This window comes from Pelodiscus sinensis, chromosome 1 (genome assembly GCF_049634645.1).
Source record: "Pelodiscus sinensis isolate JC-2024 chromosome 1, ASM4963464v1, whole genome shotgun sequence".
Taxonomy (NCBI): domain Eukaryota; kingdom Metazoa; phylum Chordata; order Testudines; family Trionychidae; genus Pelodiscus; species Pelodiscus sinensis.
The window spans coordinates 290809666-290834333 of record NC_134711.1 but is presented as its reverse complement, the minus strand read 5'-3'; the positions used below and the strand labels follow the sequence as shown (position 1 = coordinate 290834333).

Genomic DNA, 24668 nt, shown 5'->3' with positions numbered 1-24668 from the left:
CGTTCTAATGTATGAAATCAGTGCTTCTTGTGCAAGAACTATGATGCTCCACTCAGGGATAAGCCCTTTTGCGCAACTGTTCTTGCACAAGAGGCCAGTGTAAACAGGCAACGTTCATTTCTTGAGCAAGAAAGCCCGATGGCTAAAATGGCCATCGTAGCTTTCTTGCGCAAAAGAATGTCTACACTGGCACGGATGCTTTTGCGCAAAAGCACATCTCTTGCGCAAAGGCACATGCCAGTGTAGACGCTCTCTTGCGCAAATACTTTAACGCAAAAACTCTTGCATTAAAAGTATTTGCGCAAAATCTTGCCAATGTAGACATAGCCTATATGTCTATAAAAACCACTTTATTCATGCTTGAGAACTGTAGAAGTTCTGCTAGTCATTCTTGAACAACTTTTTCTGTAAGAGTCTATATATGTATAAATGTATAGCCCAGACCCAGCAATTGGAGCCCCTCTGCCTAGATGGGGCCCCACTGAATTCAGTGAAACTCTACATACATGTTGTACACCACCTGAATACTAAATCAATTGATAGATCAAGGCCTACATCTCAAAAGAGTGCCCCCTTAAAATAATCGAAGATGATAAATTTATTTATCATGATTATACAGCACCTTTCATCCAAGAATCTGAAAGTGAGGTGATATTAAGACTAATGCATTTTTCTGAAGTAAGTTTTATTATAGAGTGAAGATAGTTCCTCTATACTTAAGGGCATGTCAACAAGGAAATTATTTCAAAATAACAATTTTAAATAACTCCCAAAATAAAATCAAAATAGCATGTCCCCACTATGGGGAAGCCTCGAAATTAGTCCAAAGCAGGCTCCATTATTGTGTTTGCACTAACAGTGCCATAACTAGCTCATTTTGCGTGAGGCAAGAATAAAAAATTGCACTCCATCATGTGTATGTAGCCCTTCTGCCAGGCCAAGTTAATAGCAGCAAGGGCCGGGTTCAGTATCTAGGGGGTCTCCTCCCAAAAAGGTAATACAACACTAGCTCGAACCCCCACCTAGTGACCTAGGAAGTCTTACATACACCCCCGGGTGCCTCAAAGAGACAATTCTTCCCCTCTCGCAAGCACAGAGTCTCGGTATAGCAGCAAATCTTTAATAACATGAGATAACCAACCTCAACATTAAATTTGGAAAACACCACAACTTGGATTCATAGACCAAACATGACCAAAGACCCACCCCCCAGCCACGAATCACCCAAAGTCCCCAAAAGTCCAACACCCCAAAAGTCTCTGCCCCGGGTCAGTGCCATCCCAGGGTTCAAAAGTTTTACCATCCCAACCTGGAGGGGGCTGAGGGTGATACACCTTACGTGGTCCACCGATGGCTCCGCCTCTCCGTAGGGGTCTGCTGCCACCATCAACACGAGTCATTCTGCCATACTCCACCTGCTGTCCCGTGAGCCATCTCAGCCGCCCCACGCACTGCCCTGCTCTGCTCTGCCGGCCGTCTCAGCCCACGCCCCTGGCCGCCAGCTGGTTGCTCCTGCAGCTGCTCCACTGGCTGCCCGCCGGTCATCCCCGCCAGCCGCTCTGCTGGCCACCTGCGCTTGCCAGTTGTCCCCACAAACCACTCTGCTGGCCGCCTACGCTTGTCCCCGCAAGCTGCTCTGCTAGTAGCTCAGCAGTATAGCATCAGGCTCCCCACAGCACCAGTGATTTCAGCTCTTCAGCACATAATAGAGGAGCCTCAGGGCTAGCACCCCATTGGCCCACAGTGAAGTCAGCTCAGCAGCTCGCATACTAGACTCCTAATGGAATCCAAATTAGCTTTGATATTCCACAGTAGAGAGAGGAGGGGGTGCTATCAGTGTTTTTTAGGCCCTTAGACAGACCCCCACCATCAGGTACAAAGACCTGTCCCCAACCTCTCTCAACTTGACTGGATTTAGAACCCATGCCCCTTGTCTAGCGAGTGCTACTTAGTTTATTGTGAATCCCTCTGTCATTAACAGTTCCACTAGTCCATTATCCTTGATTCACATAATCAGGGTAACAACACTTTATCCCCCTCCCTCAATAACAGAGAGACTGGGGATCCCACAGTGGCCAAAGTGACCATTTGGGCTGCTGTGAGCACATACTAGGCAGGGTGGATGTGCCTATGCAAATGAGATCAGCCCCTGAAGTCTTTTTGCACCACTCGCCACAATTCACCAGCAGATGTCAGGGTAGAGCTTATCCTGACCCTGCTTATATGAATATATTCATAGTAGTTATTTTGTAGAAAAAGGGGAAATACATTAACAATAATAACGTTTATTATAGTTATGAGATCTACATAAATAATCAATACATATAATTATAAAATATCACTATGTCAGGTACTATTAAGTATTTGTGCACTTTTAATGAGGCAAACATCAATAATTGTGTTGAAATTAATATTATTTGCTACCTCATGTTCTATTGATAAGATGGACATATTTGATAATCTCTGCTGACCCATGGATGCTCGAAAGTAGTTCTTAATTTTCGTTTACTAAAACTTCTCTCTCAAGAAGCCACAGCCACCGATTTGTCCCCTTGGTGTGTGTAGCACATTCAAAGCACTTAGCACAGGCAGCTCAGCAGCATGGGATCCAGTTTTTGGTGGGGAAACCATGACTCCAACAGGCTAAGGGCCTGGACCCCAACCCCTAGAATCCAGGGATCATAGCTCCCAGACCCCCAGCTCTAATCACATACCCCTAAGACCTAGAGCCACTCCTCTGGCAGAGGTGAGACAAGACCCAGGAGTCCTAGCTCCCAGCCTGACACCCCCACCTCACCCGCTGCACCTCTGCCTGTGCAGGGCAATCTGAGCCTCTTCTCCCCCTGCCCCATGCCTGGGAACTGCGCTAGGCACCTTAAGGCAGCGTTTGGTGAGGCTGAACAGGTACCTGGCCACCCGCACAGCGCGGAAACAGATGATGTGCCGAGTGGCCGCCAGGGCTGGTGACTGTTGGATCGCAGAGCAGCAACGTGCAGCCTGACATGTAAACTGCGGGCCAGCCGATGCTAATGGGTGGGGGAGGGAAGCAGCACTGTCTTAAAATTAGTTTTCTGGGGTTTTTTTGCACCCCCTCAGCTATGCGCCCGAGGCAAGTACCTCACTCGCCTTGACCTTGTTACGGCCCTGTGCTCTACCTTGACTTAGACTCACTCCCCAGTGCTTCCTGGGGCTCTAATTGCTTTAATAGACTCTGGGGAGTAGTTATTTTGCAATAAGGAGGTTATTACAAAATAACTCCCTAGTATAGACCAAGGATAAGATTGTAGCAGAGTTTCTGTTATAAATAGAGTTGGTCAGGAAATGTTTTTCCCCTCCTTTGAGAATTTTTAAGAGTTTTGAAAAAATTTCCCATCCTGATTCAGGATGAAAACCTGACCTCTTGAATGGTTTTGTAAACCAAAAATATCTAAATAAAAAAAAAATCAGATTGGAGCTATTTAAATATTTCATTATGAAGATTTCAAGATTTCATTTGTTTAATTTTTGATTTATTTAGTATAAATTAATGTTCCTTTCAAAACAAATAGCCGTTTCAATCCCAAACATATTGGCTGTGTCTACACTGGGCCACTTATTCCGGAAAATCAGCCGCTTTTCCCGAATAAGCTGCGAGCTGTCTACACTGGCCCTTGAATTTCCGGAAAAGCAACGATGCTCTACTGTACAAAATCAGCTGCTATTCCGGAAAAATTATTCTGCTCCTGCTTGGGCATAAGTCCTTATTCCGGAACACTGTTCCGGAAAAGGGCCAGTGTAAACAGCCCAGTAGTCTTTTCCGGAAAAAAGCCCCGATCGCGAAAATGGCAATCGGGGCTCTTTTCCGGAAAAGCACATCTACATTGGCCACAGACGCTTTTCTGGAAAAAGGGCTTTTCCGGAAAAGCAGCCTGCCAATGTAGACACTCCTTTTCCGGAAAAACTGAAAATGGAATAGTATTCCGTTTTAAGCATTTCCGGAAATTCATGCCAGTGTAGACAGCCATTCATTCTAAAACTTCATTTTTCCATTTCAAACAAAATACTGGGAAGTTCATCCAAACTTAACCTTGCTCCAACCACCTTAGATTTAACTAATCCAACTTAGTACAGCCAGCCTGCAGCCCAAGCCCCGTCAGAAACCTCCCCAGCCCCTCTGTGAGGCATTAACTGATCTGTAGAACTGCAGGAGATAGGTACATAATGGGTGTCTGGACTCAGCTGACCAACATTGGATTAATACTGAAAACAAACAGAATGCTAGCTCAAACTCAGGCTTTCCCCTCCCACTGGGGCTGAGCAGCCCTGGCTCATTACTGGCCTAGCAAACTGCCTGTCTAGATCACAGAAGCCTCTCCACAGCGTTAGCAGGAGTTTAGTTCAGTCTGTCTCCAAGCACCCTGGGAAATGGTGTGGTGACAGAGGCTCTAGTTGCCACTGTTGTAGTTCATGGGATATGACCTTCCAGAGGTTCAGTCCAGAGTTCCAGCAGCTGGCAAAATCCAAGTCAGGGCTATAAATCTAACTACACAAAGGTTGGAAGGGGCCACCAAGAGGTGAAGTGACTTTGTTCAAGGTCCTGCATTATGACTGACAGAATAAGAACAAAAGCCAGATCTCCTGAGTCCCAGCCCGGTGCATCATCCCCTGGCCCACATTGCCTCAATGACATCTCTATTGATTAATCTTGAACCTCTCAAAGTTGAGCAGATTTCTCTGAAATAAATTCAGCAGTTTGAGAGAAATGCTGTATTAGTTCTAGCGCAATTTCAATTCATATAGATTCTTTTTTGGACTAGCTATTTCATGTTTAGATTGAAAAATTTGCCTTGCCTTTAAAAAAAAAAAGAGCAACTTTTCTCCTATCTAAAACCCACTTCCTGGGTTACAATTATGGGCCAGATTATGACGTTGAAGCAGATCCTGGAATAAGGGGCAGTGAAGAGCAGTAATTCCCCAGTGGAAGCACTGCAAGGCACTGAGCCAGCTGGCCTCAGTAGAGCATTAGAATGCAGAACTGGATTCCCGATCAAAGCAAACTTCTTTACATTTATAAAGAATGTGAAAATAAGAGAACATGAGCTAATGTTTAATTTGGGACCAAATGAGAAGTTTAGATGTACGTTTTTCAAGGAAAAAAACCCCCAGAATTCCAGTAGCAACTTTTGCTGAATGGTTAAGAGAGGAAAAAAATTTGACGGAGAAAGCACAAGGGTTGCACTCTGATAGTCGTTCAGGCCTTTCCCCTCAGATTACTTGTTTTATAACATTTTTCTAAAACACAGCACCCACAACTGTTTTCCCTCATCTATCAAAGCATAAAATTGCCAGTCCTTTGCCCTAACTTAAATCAAGGAAGTAGCAATGTTAGGTTTAATTAAAAACAGCAAATATTTGTACAGCTGTCCCTGGTTTCACAGCACAGAAATAGGTTTAGCATAAAATCTTACAGTTTTAAGTCTCCTGGGGACCATATATGAAGACATATAGGATCCTTCTGGCTCATTTTCCAAAGCCAGAAATGCCTTTTTTTTAAAGTTATTTCAGGTGGGGCTCTTTCACCCTTCCTATTTCCAACTATTTTCCTGCGTGAATAGGGATTTTAACTGGCTCTAAACAGAGCACTGGCAAGCTTACAGGTTTAAATTATTTGGTGCACCTTGAATTCATAATAAAGCACTAATAAAAGCAGAGAAATAAAAATTTTAACTTTACCAACAACAATTTCAGCTTTTATATATAAACAATTGATTATCCATCTCACAAGTGTCCATTTTCCTTGAGGCAAGCACTCCATTTTCTCAGGAAACCAGTGCCAATCCAGAAGTTGTTTACACTGTTTATTTGCTTCAGTTGTCTGTCAGAGGCAATGTGAATGAAAAAAACAATTAAACTACTGTAAGTCTGATGATACACAGAGTTCAGCCAGAGCTCTTAACATTCCCAGAGATTGGAGGTGTCTGGATGTAAAGTTTTGCTTCTGGCCCGACTCTAATTTTAAAATTACTCACTGAAACACATTGTAAAATCATTCATTGCCAATGAGAGAGAGAGAGAGAGAGAGAGAGCGCAAGACTTTCAAAACTGCTTACACATGAGAGCAAAACAAGTCTCCCTTCCTTCCCTCACCTTCCCGCCCAAATGAGGTTGAGTAGGTAATCTCATCCCAGCGGAGTCCATTTATACCAACTAGTGCCAATGCCTTACAAGAAACATGTTACATTAAGCAGTCACACAAAACACAGTGCATATGCAAGTAGCTATTCAGAAACCAAAGGAAACCTCGGTTTGAAAACATACACAAGAAGCTTAATGGAACTTGGGTCCAAGAAATACAGTGAAAGGCTGATCTTTAAACAAGTGTTAAAATGAACCAAAGCTATTAACCCCAGGTTGAAGGGGAGGGGCAGTCGGCCACCCACAGGGAGAAGAGATAAGAAACAAAAGGGTGGGCAGGAGGGAGAGGGAAAAGGCCAAACAAGGCTTAAAAAACACTCCACTCTGGTCTGTGGACAGAGAAGAAGCAAGAGAGCTGATGGCTAGATCAGTACCTTTAATTCTGTCTCTCAACCACCAGGTGATTGCTCTCCAAACCCTGCAGCTCTTGCACAAGCAAGATGAGGAGGCTAGAGTTTGCCATCCCCACTACAAATTGGATCAGGCCTCTCAACTGCCAAACATAAGTGTGTCTGCCCTGTCTCTGCATGGCATGGGACAGGGTCTGGAAGCTGCCAGGTCTAGCTGGATTCAGAAGGAGCAAGAGGAAGGCAAAAAACCATTAAACAAAAGCTCTGAGAAAGAAGAAGCATGTGGATCCCTGGCTCTTTCTAGCCCAGATGAGCCTGGACCAAAAGATTCAAAACAGCTGGTCCCAGCCAGGCCCCAAACACTTACACAGATTGCTGTGCACAGCATGCTGTCCCGAATGGTAGATTCAACATCCCAGCTTGTCAGTGTGGAACAGACTCTCCTGCTGCCTCTCTTTCAGGAACATCCTTTTCCTATTCACTTAAAAGTAAGTAGTGAGAGATCAAAGGATTTGCTTCCTTCTGCAAATGAGCAGTTAATTGTGCTGATTGGGGCATCTTTCTATATGCTGGGTCTTGTCAGACTGACTGGAGCAATTTTATTTACATTAAATTAATCCAAATCATGTTAAGGTTGCACAGAGTTTACAAACTATTCATAAAGTCAATGCCAATTCTTTGTGTTAGCACAATAGCGGTAGTGGATACAAACACTCTTTTGTTCTAGTTGGGGTTAGTTATGCTTTGAACTATAAATTAGGAAGCATAAGAGATTTTTTAAGGAGATATTTACATTTTCCATGTGAAGTCTCAAAAAACTTCCATGTGCTGTTATAATACCTGAAGAGCCCCAGTCAATAATGATGAAGAGTGACTTGTAAGTGGAATGTGGGTTTTCATTAAATAAAAGAACTAGAGCATATGGAGATTTTTTTTAAGAGCAGGTTAGACAAACACCTGTTAGGGATGGCCTGGATGATGCTTGGTACTGCCAGGAGTGCAGGGGAGTAGACTTGATGTCCTTTCAAGGTCCCTTCCAGTTCTCTGATTCCAGAATGAGAAAGTTATATCTATAGTTGAGATTTAGTGAACATGTGTAAGAAGAGGTCCTCATTTTGCTGCATATTCTCACAAGAAAAAAAATTGTGGTCCTTTGAAAGTCGAGAAAAGGCCATGCACAGGGAACTGGGTAATTCATGAAAGTGTGATACAGAATCCATCACCTGTTGGTCTCTAGGTTTACATTTGGTCCTTGTTGGTTGTGGCCAAAAGTCATTACCTTAGAATGATGTACAAAATGAATTGTAATCTCCATCCAATTTTTAATGGCAGATGTATACATCACAAAAAGCACATTTCACTCCAGTTTGCATTCTTGTTGAGCTTCCTAACAGAGAGGCCATAAACTGAACCAATGTATGGATGACTCTCCCCTTTCACCTTAGCAGGTAAAACCTCCAGGTGCAGATTGGCATTGGCAGGGCAATGCGAGGAGGAGGAAGGGGGAAGTTTGCTCTGCTACCAGCAGCTGGAGCCATATCTGTTCAGTGAAAAAAACAAGGTCAATGTTTTCAAAACTTGTTTCTGATTTTAGGTGCCTCAGTTTTGGGGTATCCAGTTAGTCTGAGACATGTCAGGGATCTGATTTGTCAGAAGTGCTAAGCTCCCATGCTTCCCCTGACTTCAACTAAAGTTGCAGCTGCTCAGCTCTTCTGAAAATGAAAACCATGGTCTCTCGAAAGTTGGGCACTCAGCTACTGAGGCACCCAAAAATTATAAGCTATTTTTGAAAATTTTCATCTAGATTATTTCAGGCTCCCACAATATTAATCCAAGACCTTTTGTAACTACCAGGGGGCAGATTTGATCCTGAGAGCTCTAGAGTTTGATGTAGGAGTCACTACAGCTTGAGGTATAAAGCCAGCTACCTCCTAGCTTGTGCTGTAGAACTCCCTTATTCTTATCTCCTGCTGTAAGTGGTCCAAGTGCCACTACATGGAACAGTGAACCACACTAGGGCTATTTCTACACTACAGGTTTTTTTCGGAAAAAGATAAGCAAATTGCGAACCACAATTTGCCTATCATTTTTCCCCGAAAGAGGCTTTTCCAAAACTTGGCCCATCTACACTGGGCCAAATGTCAGAAAAAAACCTCCTTTTTCAGAACATCCCTTATTCCCCATACAATGAGGAACATAGAGATGCCGAAAGAACGCGTCTGCTTTTTCAGAAACTGTTCTGAAAAAGCTCTGCAGTGTAGACATAGCCTACGTGTGTGGGTTACACTTTCACCAGAAATAAATTCACTTGTGAGGTGCAAGAGGGTGGAAAAGGAAAAACCCTTGTGTGAAGTGAAAAGGACAGCACTTAAAAAAATCAGCTCAAATGGGTAGACTTAGCATTCCTATGCTAGTGAAAAACGCATCTACAATTGTTTATTGGATTGCTGCAATATTAACTACAGGCAGTCCCCGTACAAGATAGGGACTGTAGGTTTGTTCTTAAGTTGAATTTGTATGTAAGTCGGAACTGGTACATATTGTAGGGGAAACTCTAGCCAAACATTTCTCCAGAACTCAGTTTTATTCTCCCACACCTCACTTCCCTCAGTCCTTTATTCTCAAGCTGAGGTGTCTGCTGAGAAAAGCCGCTCTGCATCTCCCTGGTCTGCTGGGGGGGGGGGGGGGGGGGGCGCTAGCTTCGTGTCTCCCTGGTCTGCTGGGGGGAAGCAGCTAGTGCAGGGTTGCCTCACCCCGTTTGTAAGTAGGGATCCGATGTAAGTCGGATCCATGTAACCCGGGGACTGCCTGTATAAACATGGCACTGTCATTGCTGATATGTAAAAATATTCTTAAATAGTACATACTAACAAAAGGTTTTATATTTTACTGTTCTTTCCCAGAAGAGCTTTAATATCTGCTTATGTGACTATGTTTTAGATGTCCTTGTGTTTTTAGATGAAAAGCTGACGTTGGATTTTCCTATTACTATTCTACTTGAAGTCAGGCTAGATTTTTTTTTCCCAGGGAATGCCCATTATCAGACCAATTGAACACTGGGGTTTTCTTGAATCAGTTTCTATGGTCAAAAAAATTCTGTGGTGTGTTTCCATAAAATTGGAGTCATTTAACTTGGTCTGTTAGCCGTGAGTAATTTCACTAGTGCAGAGTTTAGTTTTAAAACAGTTGGTTTCCAAGGATTCAGTTTACATGTTCACCCTGCTGGGAAATTTAGATGAAAAATCTTCTTACAACTGAACTTTTACCTACAGTTCTCAGATGAGAGGGCCATAACCTCTCAAACAGAATAAAAGGAGCAGCTGTTGATAGGATGTCCATTCAGTCACACCTTCTACAGCCAAAACACAATCCTCCCCAGAGTGCAAAAACACTCTTAAGTGCTAAATGGCCAACCTGGCCTCCATCATAATACAATATATTCATTACTTCCTACAGCTGACAGTCCAGAAATGAATCTGATGGTCTTATTTATAGTTTGTCAGGTTCAGTTGAAAAAACTCACTGACTGCTATAAAAGTGGTCCAAAAATATAGCAACGTGGCTTATGGGGGAAAAAAAAAAAGAGAGATCCAAGCAACTGGCATTATAAAATAGTAAAACCTGTCTACTCCAGAGACTACCACGGACCTGAAAGCAATGCTTTTACAACTTTCAGGCTATATCAGACAATATTGGTCTGGGAAGCCTGGCTCAGGGTTAATTTGAGATGGGAGGTGTGTGAGAATTCTGATGGACCTCCCTTTAAGTTTGAGAGGCCACTTACTGGTATCATCAGCAACAAACAATATACTTAGTGTCTTTGGATTTCAGATATCCACACTAAAATTGTGTGCGCATAAACTCTCCTATAATTATGCATTTCCAGGATGAACAGATCAGTCAGCACTAGAAGTAGGAGATTTTATATTTTAGGCAGCACTGTGTATGTAGTTGAAGAGAAAACATAACACGAAAAGTTTCCTGAAATGGGAGTGTGCGGCTTGCCCGTGATGTGGGAAAGTGTAGATTTCATTATCACTATTCTTTAATAACATCCTGCCTCCTTAGCTGGAGTAACTGAGGGGGTCACAAAAGTGCTACTAACTCAGAAATGTATAACGGATTAGATTGGACTAAATTGGATCTCAGCCAGCTGGAAATGGATTATAAATTACACTAGGAAGTTCAAATAACTCAGTGTCAAAACAGTTTTGGTATTTTTTTTAAATGTGTGTGTGAAAGGTGCTAGACTGACACTGGAAAGGGAAAACTCTCTGACAATGCAAGTTCCCTATGTCACTCCACTAGTGTTCTGTTGCTAGGCATGAGAGGGCAAGTCATTCTCCATGATTATAAGGAAATTGATCCATCTGGGTGCACCCTTATGCCTATGTTGCCTCACTGTGTAAAATCCTCAAGCGATATAAACTGACATAGATAGCTGCATGGAAATCAATAGAACTATGGTAATAAATACCAGGAAAAGGAATGGGATTCTGAGCAAACACAGGAGTGTGCCCATGTGGAACTCTTTGCAGAATCAGGGTCTGCATCCGTAGTCTCTCTGCTCAGACCTTCAACGTCAGTGCCACTGTTTGTTGGTTTTTTGTTTGTTTTTTCTGCTATTTTGAGAGCAGTATTCAGGGAAGGGAACTGAAACCATATGTTCACTCAGCAACCAACAGATGCAACATCAGACACTGTTGACCTAAACCAGATTCAAACTGGAGGATTAGAAGAGCTAGGCTCTGTACTGCAGCTAGTCTTCTTAGCTATGATAATCTTTGAAAAATACTGTAATGCGTATCACTCAGAAAACAGGTAGGTTACAGTGCTTAGTAACCCAAGCACAGTGCTCTTTTCTCACGTCATTTCCACCACTAATAATCATTGCAATAAAGTTTTTGTAATTACACTTCATAAAATCATATTTTCTGATGGCTGCTTTCTGACCCAGAGGAAAGGTTCATTTTTACCACAGAGCAACTGGCTCTACAGTAGACCAGATGCTGATTCACAAAGAGAGGATTAGTGGTGATGGTAACCAGAAAATCAACTTCCATCACAATTTTTTTAAAAACTGCCACCTTTAAAAAAAAGCCAATCTTTACCTGCCACCACAGATTAAACCAATTAACCCCATGAGCACACACTGTTTTTTGTAGTTTGAGATTGTAACATAATTCCTGTGTCTCCTAGCAAAGAATTTTCATTCTTGCAGTAATTAATATGAAAACTGACTATGGAAGAAGTTGAGGTCTATTGGCAGGGAAGCTTGCGATATACCTCTTCTGAAGACAGAGGACTTCAGTCTTCAGTGTTGTCACTCTGGCACTTTTCACAAATGTAAAAGAGAGGGAGGGGGATAGAAATGAGGGGGAACATGAGAAAACCAACAGATTTATAATTTTCTGAGGAAATAACATTTTGTACCTGTATAATGCTTGTATTTTCCAAATGCTTTTCAGATACTAGCTAATTCACTCAGCATCCCTGTGTAATAATGTCAAGTATCAGAGGGGTAGCCGTGTTAGTCTGAATCTGCAAAAGTGACGAGGAGTCCTGTGGCACCTTATAGACTAACTGAAGTGTAGGAGCATAAGCTTTCGTGGGCAAAGACCCACTTCGTCAGATGCATGTAGTGGAAATTTCCAGAGGCAGGAATAAATATGCAGGCCAGGATCAGGCTGGAGATGACCAGGTGGATCCAATCAAGGAGGATGAGGCCCACTTCTAGCAGCTGATCTGGAGGTGTGAATTCCAAGAGAGGAGAAGCTGCTTTTGTAGTTAGCAAGCCATTCACAGTCTTTGTTTAATCCAGAGTTGATTGTGTCAAACTTAAAGATGAACTGTAGCTCAGCAGTTTCTCTTTGAAGTCTGGTCCTGAAGTTTTTTTGCTGCAGGATGGCTACTTTTAGATCTGCAATTGTGTGTCCAGGAAGATTGAAGTGTTCCCCTACAGGTTTTTGTATGTTGCCATTCCTAATATCAGATTTGTGTCCATTGATTCTTTTACGTAGGGACTGTCCTGTTTGGCCGATGTATATAGCAGTGGGACATTGTTGGCACATGATGGCATATATTACGTTGGTGGATGTGCAGGAGAATGTACCAGTGACAGTATGGCTGATCTGGTTAGGTCCTGTGATGGTGTTGCTGGTGTATATATGTGGGCAGAGTTGGCACCGAGGTTTGTTGCAAGGATTGGTTCCTGAGTTCGAGTTATTATGGTGCGGTGTGTAGTTGCTGGTGAGAATATGCTTCAGGTTGGCGGGTTGTCTGTGGGCAAGGACCGGCCTACCTCCCAAGGCCTGTGAGAGCGAGGGATCATTGTCCAGGATGGGCTGAAGATCACTAATGATGCGTTGGAGAGGTCTTAGCTGGGGACTATAGGTGATGGCCAGTGGTGTTCTGTTGGTTTCTTTCTTGGGCTTGTCCCGTAGCAGGAGGCTTCTGGGTACACGTCTGGCTCTGTCAATCTGTCTCCTCACTTCCTCGTGTGGGTATCGCAGTTTACAGAATGCTTGTTGAAGGTCTTGTAGGTGTAGGTCTCTGTCTGAGGGGTTGGAGCATATGCGGTTGTACCTCAGTGCTTGGCTGTAAACAATGGATCGTGTGGTGTGTCCGGGATGGAAACTGGAGGCATGCAGGTAAGTATAGCGGTCGGTAGGTTTTCTGTATAGGGTGGTATTGATATGACCGTCACTTATTTGTATCGTGGTGTCCAGGAAATGGACCTCCCGTGTAGATTGGTCCATGCTGAGGTTGATGGTGGGGTGGAAGCTGTTGAAATCATGGTGAAATTCTTCCAGAGTCTCCAGCCTGATCCTGGCCTGCATATTTATTCCTGCCTCTGGAAATTTCCACTACATGCATCTGACGAAGTGGGTCTTTGCCCACGAAAGCTTATGCTCCTACACTTCAGTTAGTCTATAAGGTGCCACAGGACTCCTCGTCGCTTGTGTAATAATGCTTATTTATGTCTATTTTATAGATGAGCAAATTAAGGTAAGGAAATTAAAGCACTATCTTCCCAACATATTTTACCCAGACATTAACTAACATTGATTGCACTTGTGTAACCTTGAGTGGGCTAGACTTCACTGCCCTTCTCCAATGTCTAAAGAAACCCCCACTTTCACTGCAGTACTGGAGACCCAAAGTTTAGTCTGTAAGGAATTTCAGCAAGGATTGCACAGTCTCAGCCTCTCTACATGCAAGTTCCAAAATAATGAATTTAATTAAATAACTTCATAAAATTTTATGAAGAAACAAATAATCTAATTCCTACAACAGAACACAGCTATTTTATACCCCACAAATAATATCTATAATTACAATAAACATAAGTAAAGATAAAACTAAAAGTGAAATTTGAACAGTTCAGTCCGCACAAACACAGTAAGAAAAGTTCACCAAAGTCTCAGATTGTGCCTCTGATATCAAATCTGCACCATATGCTGCGACTGAAGTCTCTCTCCATTTGCTTGTAGGCACTACTAAGTTGGAGTCCAGGCAGACTCTTCCTCTGCTATGGTCACTGCTAGGCAGCCAGCTCACTGATTAACTAGTCAGTTAGCTCACAAGTGGACAGACTTAAAGAAACCCTATTACAAGAAAAAAAACCATTGAGAATAACAACATGGAAATGCGACGAGGAGTCCTGTGGCACCTTATAGACTAACTGAAGTGTAGGAGCATAAGCTTTCGTGGGCAAAGACCCACTTCGTCAGATGCATCTGACGAAGTGGGTCTTTGTCCACGCAAGCTTATGCTCCTACACTTCAGTTAGTCTATAAGGTGCCACAGGACTCTTCGTCGCTTTTGCAGATTCAGACTAACACGGCTACCTCTCTGATACTTGACAACATGGAAATGACTCTTTCCCCATTGCTACATTCACAGAGGAGCTGAAGAATATCACAGACTAAGAAAGTAAACTAGAACAGTTTGACTAAAATCAAAACAGCATCTAAAGCAGACAACACAGAAGTTATTTTCCCTCCCAGGTTCCCCTAGCTCTAAGCATTGTCCTGATCCCTGGTAGAGAGTAACAACATCACTACCTGCTGCAGAGTGAGGAACAGCAGCCAGTTCTCTGCTCCTGGCTTAGCTTCCTCCAGGCCACACAGGCCTTAGAAAAGCATCTGCCCTGCCTGCTTGCTCATGAAGTTTGACCCCAAATTACTGGACCCAACTCCAGAAACTTCTGGGTGGAGTGCTGAATCTGCCCAGTACCGGTAACACTCAACTCCCTCCTACCTCCCCCCACAGGGGTGTCTTAAAGAGATAGCTCCCTATTAAGTGCGTGGATTACACTTGCTCATCCTGATGGAACCAAACCATCCTGTAATTCCATTAAAAATTTTAGTTCTGCTTTTTTTTTTTTTTTCAAGATCGGGGCATTATGATTTGTTTTAATTTGTAATATGGTAGCACCTATAGGCCCCATTTCAGAGTGCTACAGATGCAATACAAATGTTTAGTTCTGCCTTGCCTTTATAATCCATTTTATTATATGGCTGGGGCCCTACCAGGTTTAGCATTGTGCTTAAACATGATAAAAATATTGGGTTATTTGGTATATAAACGAGGTGCCTGAAGCTATACACTGACCATGTCCACACTAGGGATGTTAAAGACTAGTTGACTATCCAATAAGCAAATGCTTAACAGATAGTTAATCCACTAGTCGACTAGTTGATTTCTCCCTGCCCCACCATGCCTTGCTGCCTCTATCAGATAGAGGCAGCAAAGGGGGTGGGGGGAGAGGGGAAGGGGCACTTGAAAGTAGCAGCGCTGCACAGCTGAGCCCAGACTCAGCTGTGTAATGCTCCAGGGTCAGCTGGGGAGTCCATTTCTGGGGAAATGGAACCCAGGGTCAGTTGAGGATTCCCCAGCTGATCCTGGGTTCTGTGGAAATGCCGTGCCGGAGCCCGGTGTCAACTGGGGAATACTCAGCTGACCATGGCTCTGTGTGGCATTTCAAAGCAGCAGCAGCTGACCCCGGGCTCCATGCTGTGCTGCTGCTTTGAAATGCATAATAGCTCCCGCTGGGGACTCTTGTGCATTCCAAAGCTGGCACCTGTGGGGCTCTTGTACATTTCAAAGGAAGAATACGGAAGTGCCTATCGACTAGTCAAGTAGTTGATGGAAATTCCATCGACTACTTGACTAGTCAATTAACCACTAGTTAACAGCCTTAGTCCACACTAGCATTTGGCCAAAAATGTCCACCATTGCTTCACTTCTACCAACAGTATCAGCAGTATTGAAGACAAGGCACTGGATGGCTGCAGGCATTTCTACCACTATATTGTCTAAAGTTGCAGCAGGTATACACAACATGGTGGCTAAAATGCTAATGAATGTCTGCAACACTGTCTGCACTCGCCTTTCATTGCTGCGACTTGTGGAGCTAAACTGGGAATAGACACCCCAGAATATTTTTGGTAAAAAAAGCCTACTTTATAAAACAGTCTACTGAGCAGGTCTGGAATTCAGAAACTTCTAGATTCCAACTTCATAGGAAATCCACTAGATCAATCTTCTTGACTACAAACCACAAAGATCTGCTTGTTATCTATTTAGCAGTTCAGAGTGAAAATAGATTGACATAAAGAGTCTTTATCTTCTTTAATGGAGTCTTGTTAAGGGTAGCATCATCATTAACTAGCAAGTGTAATTTAGTGTATATTCTAGTTAAAATAGCGTTAAAAATAATAGCCTACCTATTCAGCTCAGGGTTAAATGACAAATATCTAAAGCACTAAAGATTGGTTGACTATTTTAAGGCCTAATTTTAAGAGATTTAGAACTAATGGGCCATGCAATTCTTATGCTGGTGTAGCTCTGTCAGTGCCATGTGGTGTATTAACTCATCTGTCTAAACAGATGGGTCTTGACAAACAAAACTGCAAGGAGGATATGCTCCTGCACTGAAATTGAAAACATTTTCGATGAAATTGTTGAAAATATTGATTGTGTTAGTCTTTTAATAGAAACTAACAACCAGTGGAGCTGTCTCTATCACTTCAGATCACAACAGGCCACTGTTCTAAACTTAATACAAAAGAGCTTTTTTAGTAAAGCAAACTTTTTTATTTACTTCAGTTAGTTAATAGCCAGGTTTTTCTGAAGGAAAAAAAACACTTTAAAAAAATCATATCCTAAAGTTCCCATGTGCCGGACACCTGGAATAGTTAGCAGTGCTAGGTTGTTTACTTATTCAAATATATTAACAGATCAAAGAAATTGTACAAGGAATTTTATACCAAGAAGATTTCTGAATTCTACGTAAGGAAGCTTTGTAGAGCAGGATCCAAAAAGTGACCTTCAAGGAAACAGTCAAAACATTTTTTTAAAAAGGGAAAAAAATTGTTAGTCACCGAGGCCTGGTGTACAGTACACTAGGGGTATGTCTACACTACAACACTAATTCGAACTAATTTAATTCGAATTAGTTAATTCAAATGAAGCTAATTTGAACTAGTGCATCCAGACCTAAAAACTAGTTCGAATTAGCATTTTGCTAATTCGAACTAGCATGTCCACATTGAGTGGACCCTGAACCGAGGTTAAGGATGGCCGGAAGCAGTGCCGGCAGGGCATCAGATTAGGACTTAGAGCGTGGAGCTGCTGTCTCAGGCTAGCCGAGGGCTGTGCTTAAAGGGACTCGACCCCCACCCCAGACAGACAGTTCTCAGGGGTTCCCTGCTCACTTGTCTAACTCGATGAGGGACAGTCCTGGCTTGGAGTGCCCTGAATGCCCACACTCAGCACATCACAGCACTCGGCCATCAGCCCAGCTGCACTTGCCGCAGGCTGCCATCCGGGGGGGGAGGGTCAATCGGGGGGCTGCAGGACAGCTTCCTCCCCAAGGAGCCCGCAGAGCCACTCCAGTCCTCCCCATCGGGGGCTCATACCCCATTCCTCCCTCACCTCCTTCCACTTACCCCTCCCTAGCCCCCCTTCCTGATGTACAAAATAAAGGACACGTGTGTTCAAAAATAGAAACTCTCTTTATTTAACAAAACTGGGGGGGGGGGGGGGATTAACCTCTGGGGAGACTAGGAAAAGGAGGTGGGACAGGGGAAGAGAGAGGGTGGGAGAGTGGAAGGGAAAACCTGGGAGGAGGGAGCTGGAAGGGGGAAGCCAGGGGAAGAAGGAGGAGGGGAAGTATCAAACTACGGTACGCTATATCTTCAGTACTATGTACAGATGTGATCTCCTCACCCCAGAAAAGATGTTTTGGCCTTGGAAAAGGTTCAGAAAAGGGCAACTAAAATGATCAGGGGTTTGGAACAGGTCCCATATGAAGAGAGGCTAAAGAGACTGGGACTTTTCAGCTTAGAAAAGACGAGTTTGAGGGGGGATATGATAGAGGTCTATAAAATCATGAGTGGTGTGGAGAGGGTGCATAAAGAAAAGTTCTCCATTAGTTCCCATAATAGAAGGACTAGAGGACACCAAAGGAAAGGAATGGGTAGCAGGCTTCAAACTAGTAACAGAAAGTTATTCTTCACAAAGCAAATAGTCAACCTGTGGAACTCCTTGCCACAGGAGGCTGTGAAGGCTAGAACTATAACAGAGTTTAAAGAGAAGTTAGATAAAGTCATGGAGGTTGGGTCCATGGAGTGCTATTAGCCAGGGGGTAGAAATGGTGTCCTTGGCCTCTGTTTGTGGAAGGCTGGAGATGGCTGGCACGAGACAAATGGCTTGGTCATTGTCTTCGGTCCATCCCCTCCAGGGTACCTAGTGTGGACCGCTGTCGGCAGACAGGCTACTGGGCTAGATGGACCTTTGGTCTGACCCAGTACGGCCATTCTTATGTTTTTATGTTCTAAGCTCAGGGTCAGGGGTCTCACTGGACCACCTTGATATTCATGCAAACCTGCTCCTGGGTGGCCAGGCTGGCAGCTCTCCTGCCCTAGATGGCCGCTTTCCTGTGCCTAGCGCGGAGGTTGTGGATGAGGTCCACGATGTCCGCACTAGACCAGGCGGGCGCCCGCCTCTTGCGGCCCTGGGCAGGCTCTTGGGAGCCGCCAGCCTGGTCCCGGGAAGAAGCGGAGGGTTGGGTGGCAGGGGGTGGCTGGCTCGTGCTGTGCCAGGTGCAGGGTCTGCTGGCTGGGTGCTGGCAGGCTTGCACCTGGCACGGGCACCGTAGCCAGACCGTGCCCCTTTAAGGGCTCCCGGGGCCGGGAGGGGGGCAGACAAGTTTCCCTGGTGGTGCCCAGAGTGGCCACCAGGGCAAGCTGGGGAGGGCAAGCCTGCAACTAGTTCGAATTAAGTGGCTACACAGCCCTTAATTTGAACTACTTAATTCGAACTAGGCATTAGTCCGCGTAGAATGAGGTTTTCCTAGTTCGAATTAAGCGCTCCACTAGTTCGAATTAAGTTCGAACTAGCGGTTTGTATATGTAGCGCCTATTAAAGTTAATTCGAACTAACGTCTGTTAGTTCGAATTAACTTCGTAGTGTAGACATACCCTAGGAAGGTTAGCTTAAGGTACGGAACTGGCTTACTTTAAGATGAGCTTTGGCGGCATCTACACTGTGGAAGGTTGATGGGAACGTTTGCTTCCCTTACTCCTTGCAAAAGGAGGAATACCAGACTCCGGTGGGGGCTGCCCTCAGCGTTTGATTTATGGGTCTATGTTAGACCAGCTAAATCAAATGCCAGAAAATCAACCACTTGAGAATCAATCTTCTGGTAAGAATAGACATGCCCTTAGAGTCTTACCTCAGGACTCTCCAGTTTTCTTGTGTTGGGGGGTGTTTCACAATGATGGAATCTCTTCACTTGCAGCAGACTTCCAAATCATGCCAGAAGAGTTCTAGGGGGTCTATGACCAAATTGGTTAAATGGTTAGTTGAGTATTCTGTTTGTGCCGATCACCTATTCCTGCCTGCTATAGCGAGGCCATTCAGCATGTATTTCAGTGCTAACTCCTTTTTGATGTATTGCTTGCAGATCACCTTTAACATTCCCATAATGTAGCAGATACTGCCTGGCTTAAACACATTTGGCTACGTCTAGACTGGCATGATTTTCTGCAAATGCTTTTCCGCAAAAAGTGCTTTTGCAGAAAAGCATCCATGCCAATCTAGATGCTCTTTTCCGCAAATGCTTTTAACAGAAAAACTTTTCCGTTAAAAGTATTTGCGGAAAAGAGCATCTAGATTGGCACGGATGCTTTTCCGCAAAAGCACTTTTTGCGGAAAAGCGTCTGTGCCAATCTAGACGCTGTTTTGCGCAGGAAAGCCCCAATCGCCATTTTCGCGATCAGGGCTTTTTTGTGCAAAACAATACTTCATTGTCTACACTGGCCCTCTTGCGCAAAAGCATTTGCGCAAGAGGGCTTTTGCCCAAATGGGAGCAGCATAGTATTTCCGCAGGAACATCGACAATCTTACTTGAGATCGTCAGTGTTCTTGCGGAAATTCAAGCGGCCGGTGTAGACAGCTGGCAAGTTTCTGCAAAAGCAGGTGCTTTTGAAGAAAAACTTGCCAGTCTAGACGCAGCCATTTGTGTATAGTTTTAACAGGATTTTAATCTGAAATAACATCACCTTAGCCCATGAGGTGCTTGAACCTGCATTTGGAGAACTACTTCGGGCTGACAGCAGAGTCTGATCTGAAGTCTCAGAGAGCTAAAAGCATGAGCCTTTACCATTTCAGAGAAAGGACCAAGTATATTAACTAGAAGAAGCTCTTTTGTGGAACTGCTACTAGAGGGGGACAAAGACCAACATTCACCTAAGGCACGTCTGGAACATTCATTATGTAACAAAACAAATATGTCTAACCTACATAGTGTTAAACACTACTTTGCACCAGGTGCGAACACAAATAAGTTGTGCTTAAAAAGCATTAGTGAATATCCCCCTAAGGTTAACCACGTCCACCTAACTTTTAAAACATGGTTGGCATGATCTACACTAGATGCAAAGCTATTTAGTTAGAACATGTTAAGTAGCATGTTGTCCAACATCATTCCTTTCCCTAGTGGACACAAGATCCTGGCATGGATTATGCTAGCAAAGCAAGTTCAGGGAGGCCAGTGAGTCTTTCGGGTTTGCGGGGTATATAAAATCAGACCAGAGACAGTTATCACAAGCAAGTATTTTTGAGGTAAATGCCTATATGATTGATTCATTGAAAGGGAGGTTTTAATAACAAAAGCAGGTAAGTAAAACTAACTGACACAATATTTCACGCCAAGACAGTTTGCAGCAATGTGTAAAGCTAAGAGACAAAAGTTCAGATGAGAGGTTTCCACCTTGAAAAATGTGCTGTGTGTGGCTAAAGCATTACTTGTCACTCATTTCTTTCTGGTTTGACTTTTAGGATAGCATTGAGTTTAGAAACATCTGCTGTCATCTGGCTTTACAGCGGGAGGGGCAGCGATTTGACAGAGACTTACATGCAGCGCACCTATGTTTGAGGACCATCGTTGAGAAACTGATTCATTCACTTGCGGTTTTTGCCTCCGATTTGTATTCCATAGCTGAAGCTTCTCTGAGACAAATCCTACAAGACCTCCCAGAGATGTGAAACAGCCGCAAAGACAAGAACAACTAATATCTGTTAGATATGGGGATACAACCGCACCTCTGAATTGCCTCCAAAATTATGTGCAATTTGAAAGGTTGATTCTGCAGCCTCTGCTTGTACAAGTGATCCCATTGACTTCACATGAGTAAGGACATCATAATCAAGAGCCCAATCCTGTCAAGTGTTGTGCACCCTTTATCTCTCACCAATATGTGAGTCAAAATAGTATGGTTGGGAATTGAGGGCATCAGGAGTTGATCTGAACCTTGCAGAATTGGGTGCCAAATGAACAAGGACTATAGAGTTGGCGCCTAAAATCAGGACACTATGAATAAAAATAATGGTAGTGGAGAAGAGGACTGGACCTTTGGAATTCTATTAACCTGAATCACTGCCAGTGAAAACATGCTCAGATGATTCTTTGTTCTAATTTGACACTTCAGAGACAAATCACTGTACTTAAGAATGTAATTTTATTACAAGGACAAAACATAAAAGGCATGTTGTATGCATGGTATTTACTGATTTTTTTAAAGATGCTCTGTAGTGTCCTTTACTACAAAGAAACAACTAATCTGAAAGGTTGCCAATTAAGAAAAAAGGGGAAACATTTAGACCCAGTAGCATTACTGTTAAAAATAAATAAATAAAAGCCCTCAGTAGTCAACCATATGTATGATAATGGAAAACAGACAGAAGGGGCACAAAGTGTGGCTACAGCAATGTATTCAAAGATTTAAACATATATTTGTGGAAATTGTATTGCAAAACTCACCAAGCTCTTGTGATTGTGCAGCACTCACTCTGCTCACCTATTGCTAAAGCAGAAGTTTCCATAGTCTGAGCTAGTGCTTCTCAACCAGTGCTACAAGAGAAGTCTGAGGATATGTCAACACAACTGAAATTTGGAGAAAACTGAATTTGTTTTAAGTGTTACAGTGCTTTATTATTTTTGTACTTTTTACACCCAAAAATTTCATCGCCCACCCAGCTATGATCAAGTTGTTTAAACAAATGTGTTGCAATGGTAGAAAAAAAATTGTGTGTCTTAAAACTTATAGGTAGTGGGGGTACTTATAATTTTTTTAAATGGGGTACTTTATATAAAAAAAAGGTTGAGAAACACTGGTCTGAGCTGCTTTCTTCAGCTGCATGTGATAGAGGAAAATGTTTATCCTGGGTAAGGATGCAGGCATTCTGAGGAGAGCATGAGGTAGAAAAGTGTCTCTTTACACGGTGCCAAAATAATGAATTTTCACATGATTTCTCACTCATGTATGATCAACAGCTGAATACTTTCTGCATGTTACTCTATATACTTCTTGATCTGCCATATTTTCCATCACATCAGACCCCTTTAAAACTACACTGATGCTGGTCTCACAGCTATAATGATGACTCTCTCAACCCTTCCTTTATAAAAATTCTTGTTTGGTGGTGTTAGTTTGAATGCAGACCTTTGCTTTAGAATGAAGCTTTGTCTAATCCAGTAGGTGCAGTATCTACTATATATTTGAGAGAGTCTGTCTGTTCAAGAACGCCTCCTAAACAGTAAGAGCTAGGATCACCAAAATGTGGTATGTAGCTTCCTGTTACCACAACTTAAAGCAAGGGTAAAGGTTTGATTAGGCCAGGAAAATGGGATGTCCCTGGAATGGGACTGCTTCTCAGAAACCCATACAGAAAAGAGGCAGTTAATTGAGTTAAAGACCAGAGCAATGCCAGGTAAATCTTCTAGTTAGTTTATAAATTGGAAGAAAACTCGGGAAAATGTATTGCCAAAGCAGAAATATTTTTTAAAAAGCCTTGGCGTGTCTTGCTCATGAATGAGTTCCTTCCTCATGAATGAGTTCCTTTAAGAAAAATGGAGGGAGGGACATATTTGTGGCAGCGACCACCCCTTCAATGCGCCTTGTTGAATATTGGGATTGTCAGGTAGACGTAATGCTAAGTTTGAAGTAGGGATGTGAATGTGTGCGTGTATATACGGTTAACTGACAAGCTTGGGCTCATCAATTAACTCTCACAATTATGCACATCTCCCCTAGTCCCCATGCTGCTGCCTCTGCATCAGAGATAGCAGTATGGAGGAAGGCGGGAGCTGGTACACATGGGGAGCCAACTTTTAAGCTGGCTCCACGCATGTGCTGACTCCTGAGCTGCCTGCCCCCCCACACTGAGGCAGCAGTGTGGGGGGAGGGGTAGTCGGGAGCTGGTATATGAGGAGAGCCAGCTTAAAATCTGGCTCCCCATGAGCACCGGCGCCCACCTCCTCCCCTTGTGTGTAAGCATGTAACTACTGAAAATTTCAGCGGTTACACAGGTACAAAAATGCACGCACTTAACATTCCTAAGGTGACCTGCAAAGCAAACAATGTATTATAGTTCTGTGTGCCCTGTATTAATATCATGGTGTGTTAGATATCGCTTTATATGTATTATAGTGATACAGTGAATACATTTTGTTATTATTGTCCCCGTTCTGTGAGAGGAGACCATGAGGGCTTAGGACATGCGGTGAGACAAAGCTCATGGAGACATCTCCTAAAGCTCTGCTCTCCATCCTGCAGAACAGAGGTTGTTGGGTTCTGTGTGTCTCTGCCCTATCTTGTGCTCTGTGGTTTCCCCCACCTCTCCTCCATGTCAGCCCAGTTATCTGAGAAGCCACACTGGTACTATCAATCTGTCTCCTCCATATTGATATAGTATTAGCTGTGGGAACAAGGCTGCTTTGATGAGCATTAACTCTTGAGGATTAATACTCACCCATTTCCTTCCCAGTGATCAGTTTCATTTATTGTGGTAGTATGGTTATTTCTGACCACATTAAGTGTCTAGGTGTCATGTAGTAGCACAGTTCTACAGTGTTTGGTTACAAAATCTAGAAGGGAGTGTATAGAGTTGGACAGAGGTGTTTCTATTCTTTTCCATAAAAAGCAAATTAAAGGCAAAACTTACATTTTGTGTGTACAGCGCACATCTGGTGAAGTTCTGGCCTCATTGTCATCATAGGGTCAGGATAATCACAATATTGTGCTGACATAACCAATGTAGACTGTGCACACAAATGAGGAACTAAACAAGAGCAACCATGTTGATTTTTGTTCCATTTGTCCACTTACCCTCATGCCTTTACATCTGATGTGGACCAAATGGAAAAGAACAAAGTTATTTGGGACAAATTCCTTTTCAAACTCCTAAGAAACAATCAAGCAATAGAAGTTAAGATATAGTGTATTTAAAGAGTAGTTAAGTGTCCTATTGCAGGCAGCATTGCGTATGTTGAAAATTTCCAGGACACTTCTTTCCTGAAGCATTCTCATTTCAAATGAATTTTTGGGGTCAAGGTCATTAAAAAGAAACACTGTTAAATTCTTTGAAAATTTCAGGGCTCTAGAAATTTAAAAGTCTCTGGGATACTTTAATTTAAATTTGATTAAAATATTCACATAAAAGCTAACCCTCACTGGGGCAGGGGATTAATTTTTCTTTCAAAATGCTTGCCTAACAGAATTGGAGAGCAATGGTTCCTTAAGCCCCAGACCTGTAAACACAGGCTTAACTTTCCTCAGAGGAGTACGTAGATCA

At 43.1% G+C, this 24668-nt stretch overlaps 1 protein-coding gene and 1 long non-coding RNA gene across 3 annotated transcripts; one reads left to right on the top strand and one right to left on the bottom strand.

Annotated features, from left to right (window-relative positions):
* Positions 1 to 243: 243 nt before the first annotated feature.
* Positions 244 to 14757, bottom strand: LOC142826505 (uncharacterized). Of its 2 annotated transcripts, XR_012900683.1 has the most exons (5): positions 14591 to 14757; positions 11811 to 11858; positions 7482 to 7594; positions 6892 to 7005; positions 244 to 5854 (listed from the first exon to the last, which is right to left on the bottom strand). It is a non-coding gene; the product is annotated as an uncharacterized LOC142826505 (long non-coding RNA). The 2 variants fall into 2 exon arrangements; XR_012900682.1 differs by having other exon boundaries at positions 6892 to 7594.
* DLEU7 (deleted in lymphocytic leukemia 7) lies at positions 6486 to 23194 on the top strand. Its single transcript, XM_014572660.3, has 2 exons — positions 6486 to 7012; positions 20874 to 23194. The coding sequence occupies exons 1-2, from the start codon at positions 6533 to 6535 to the stop codon at positions 21078 to 21080; spliced, it is 687 nt and encodes a 228-aa protein (XP_014428146.2). The 5' UTR covers positions 6486 to 6532; the 3' UTR covers positions 21081 to 23194.
* Positions 23195 to 24668: the final 1474 nt, after the last annotated feature.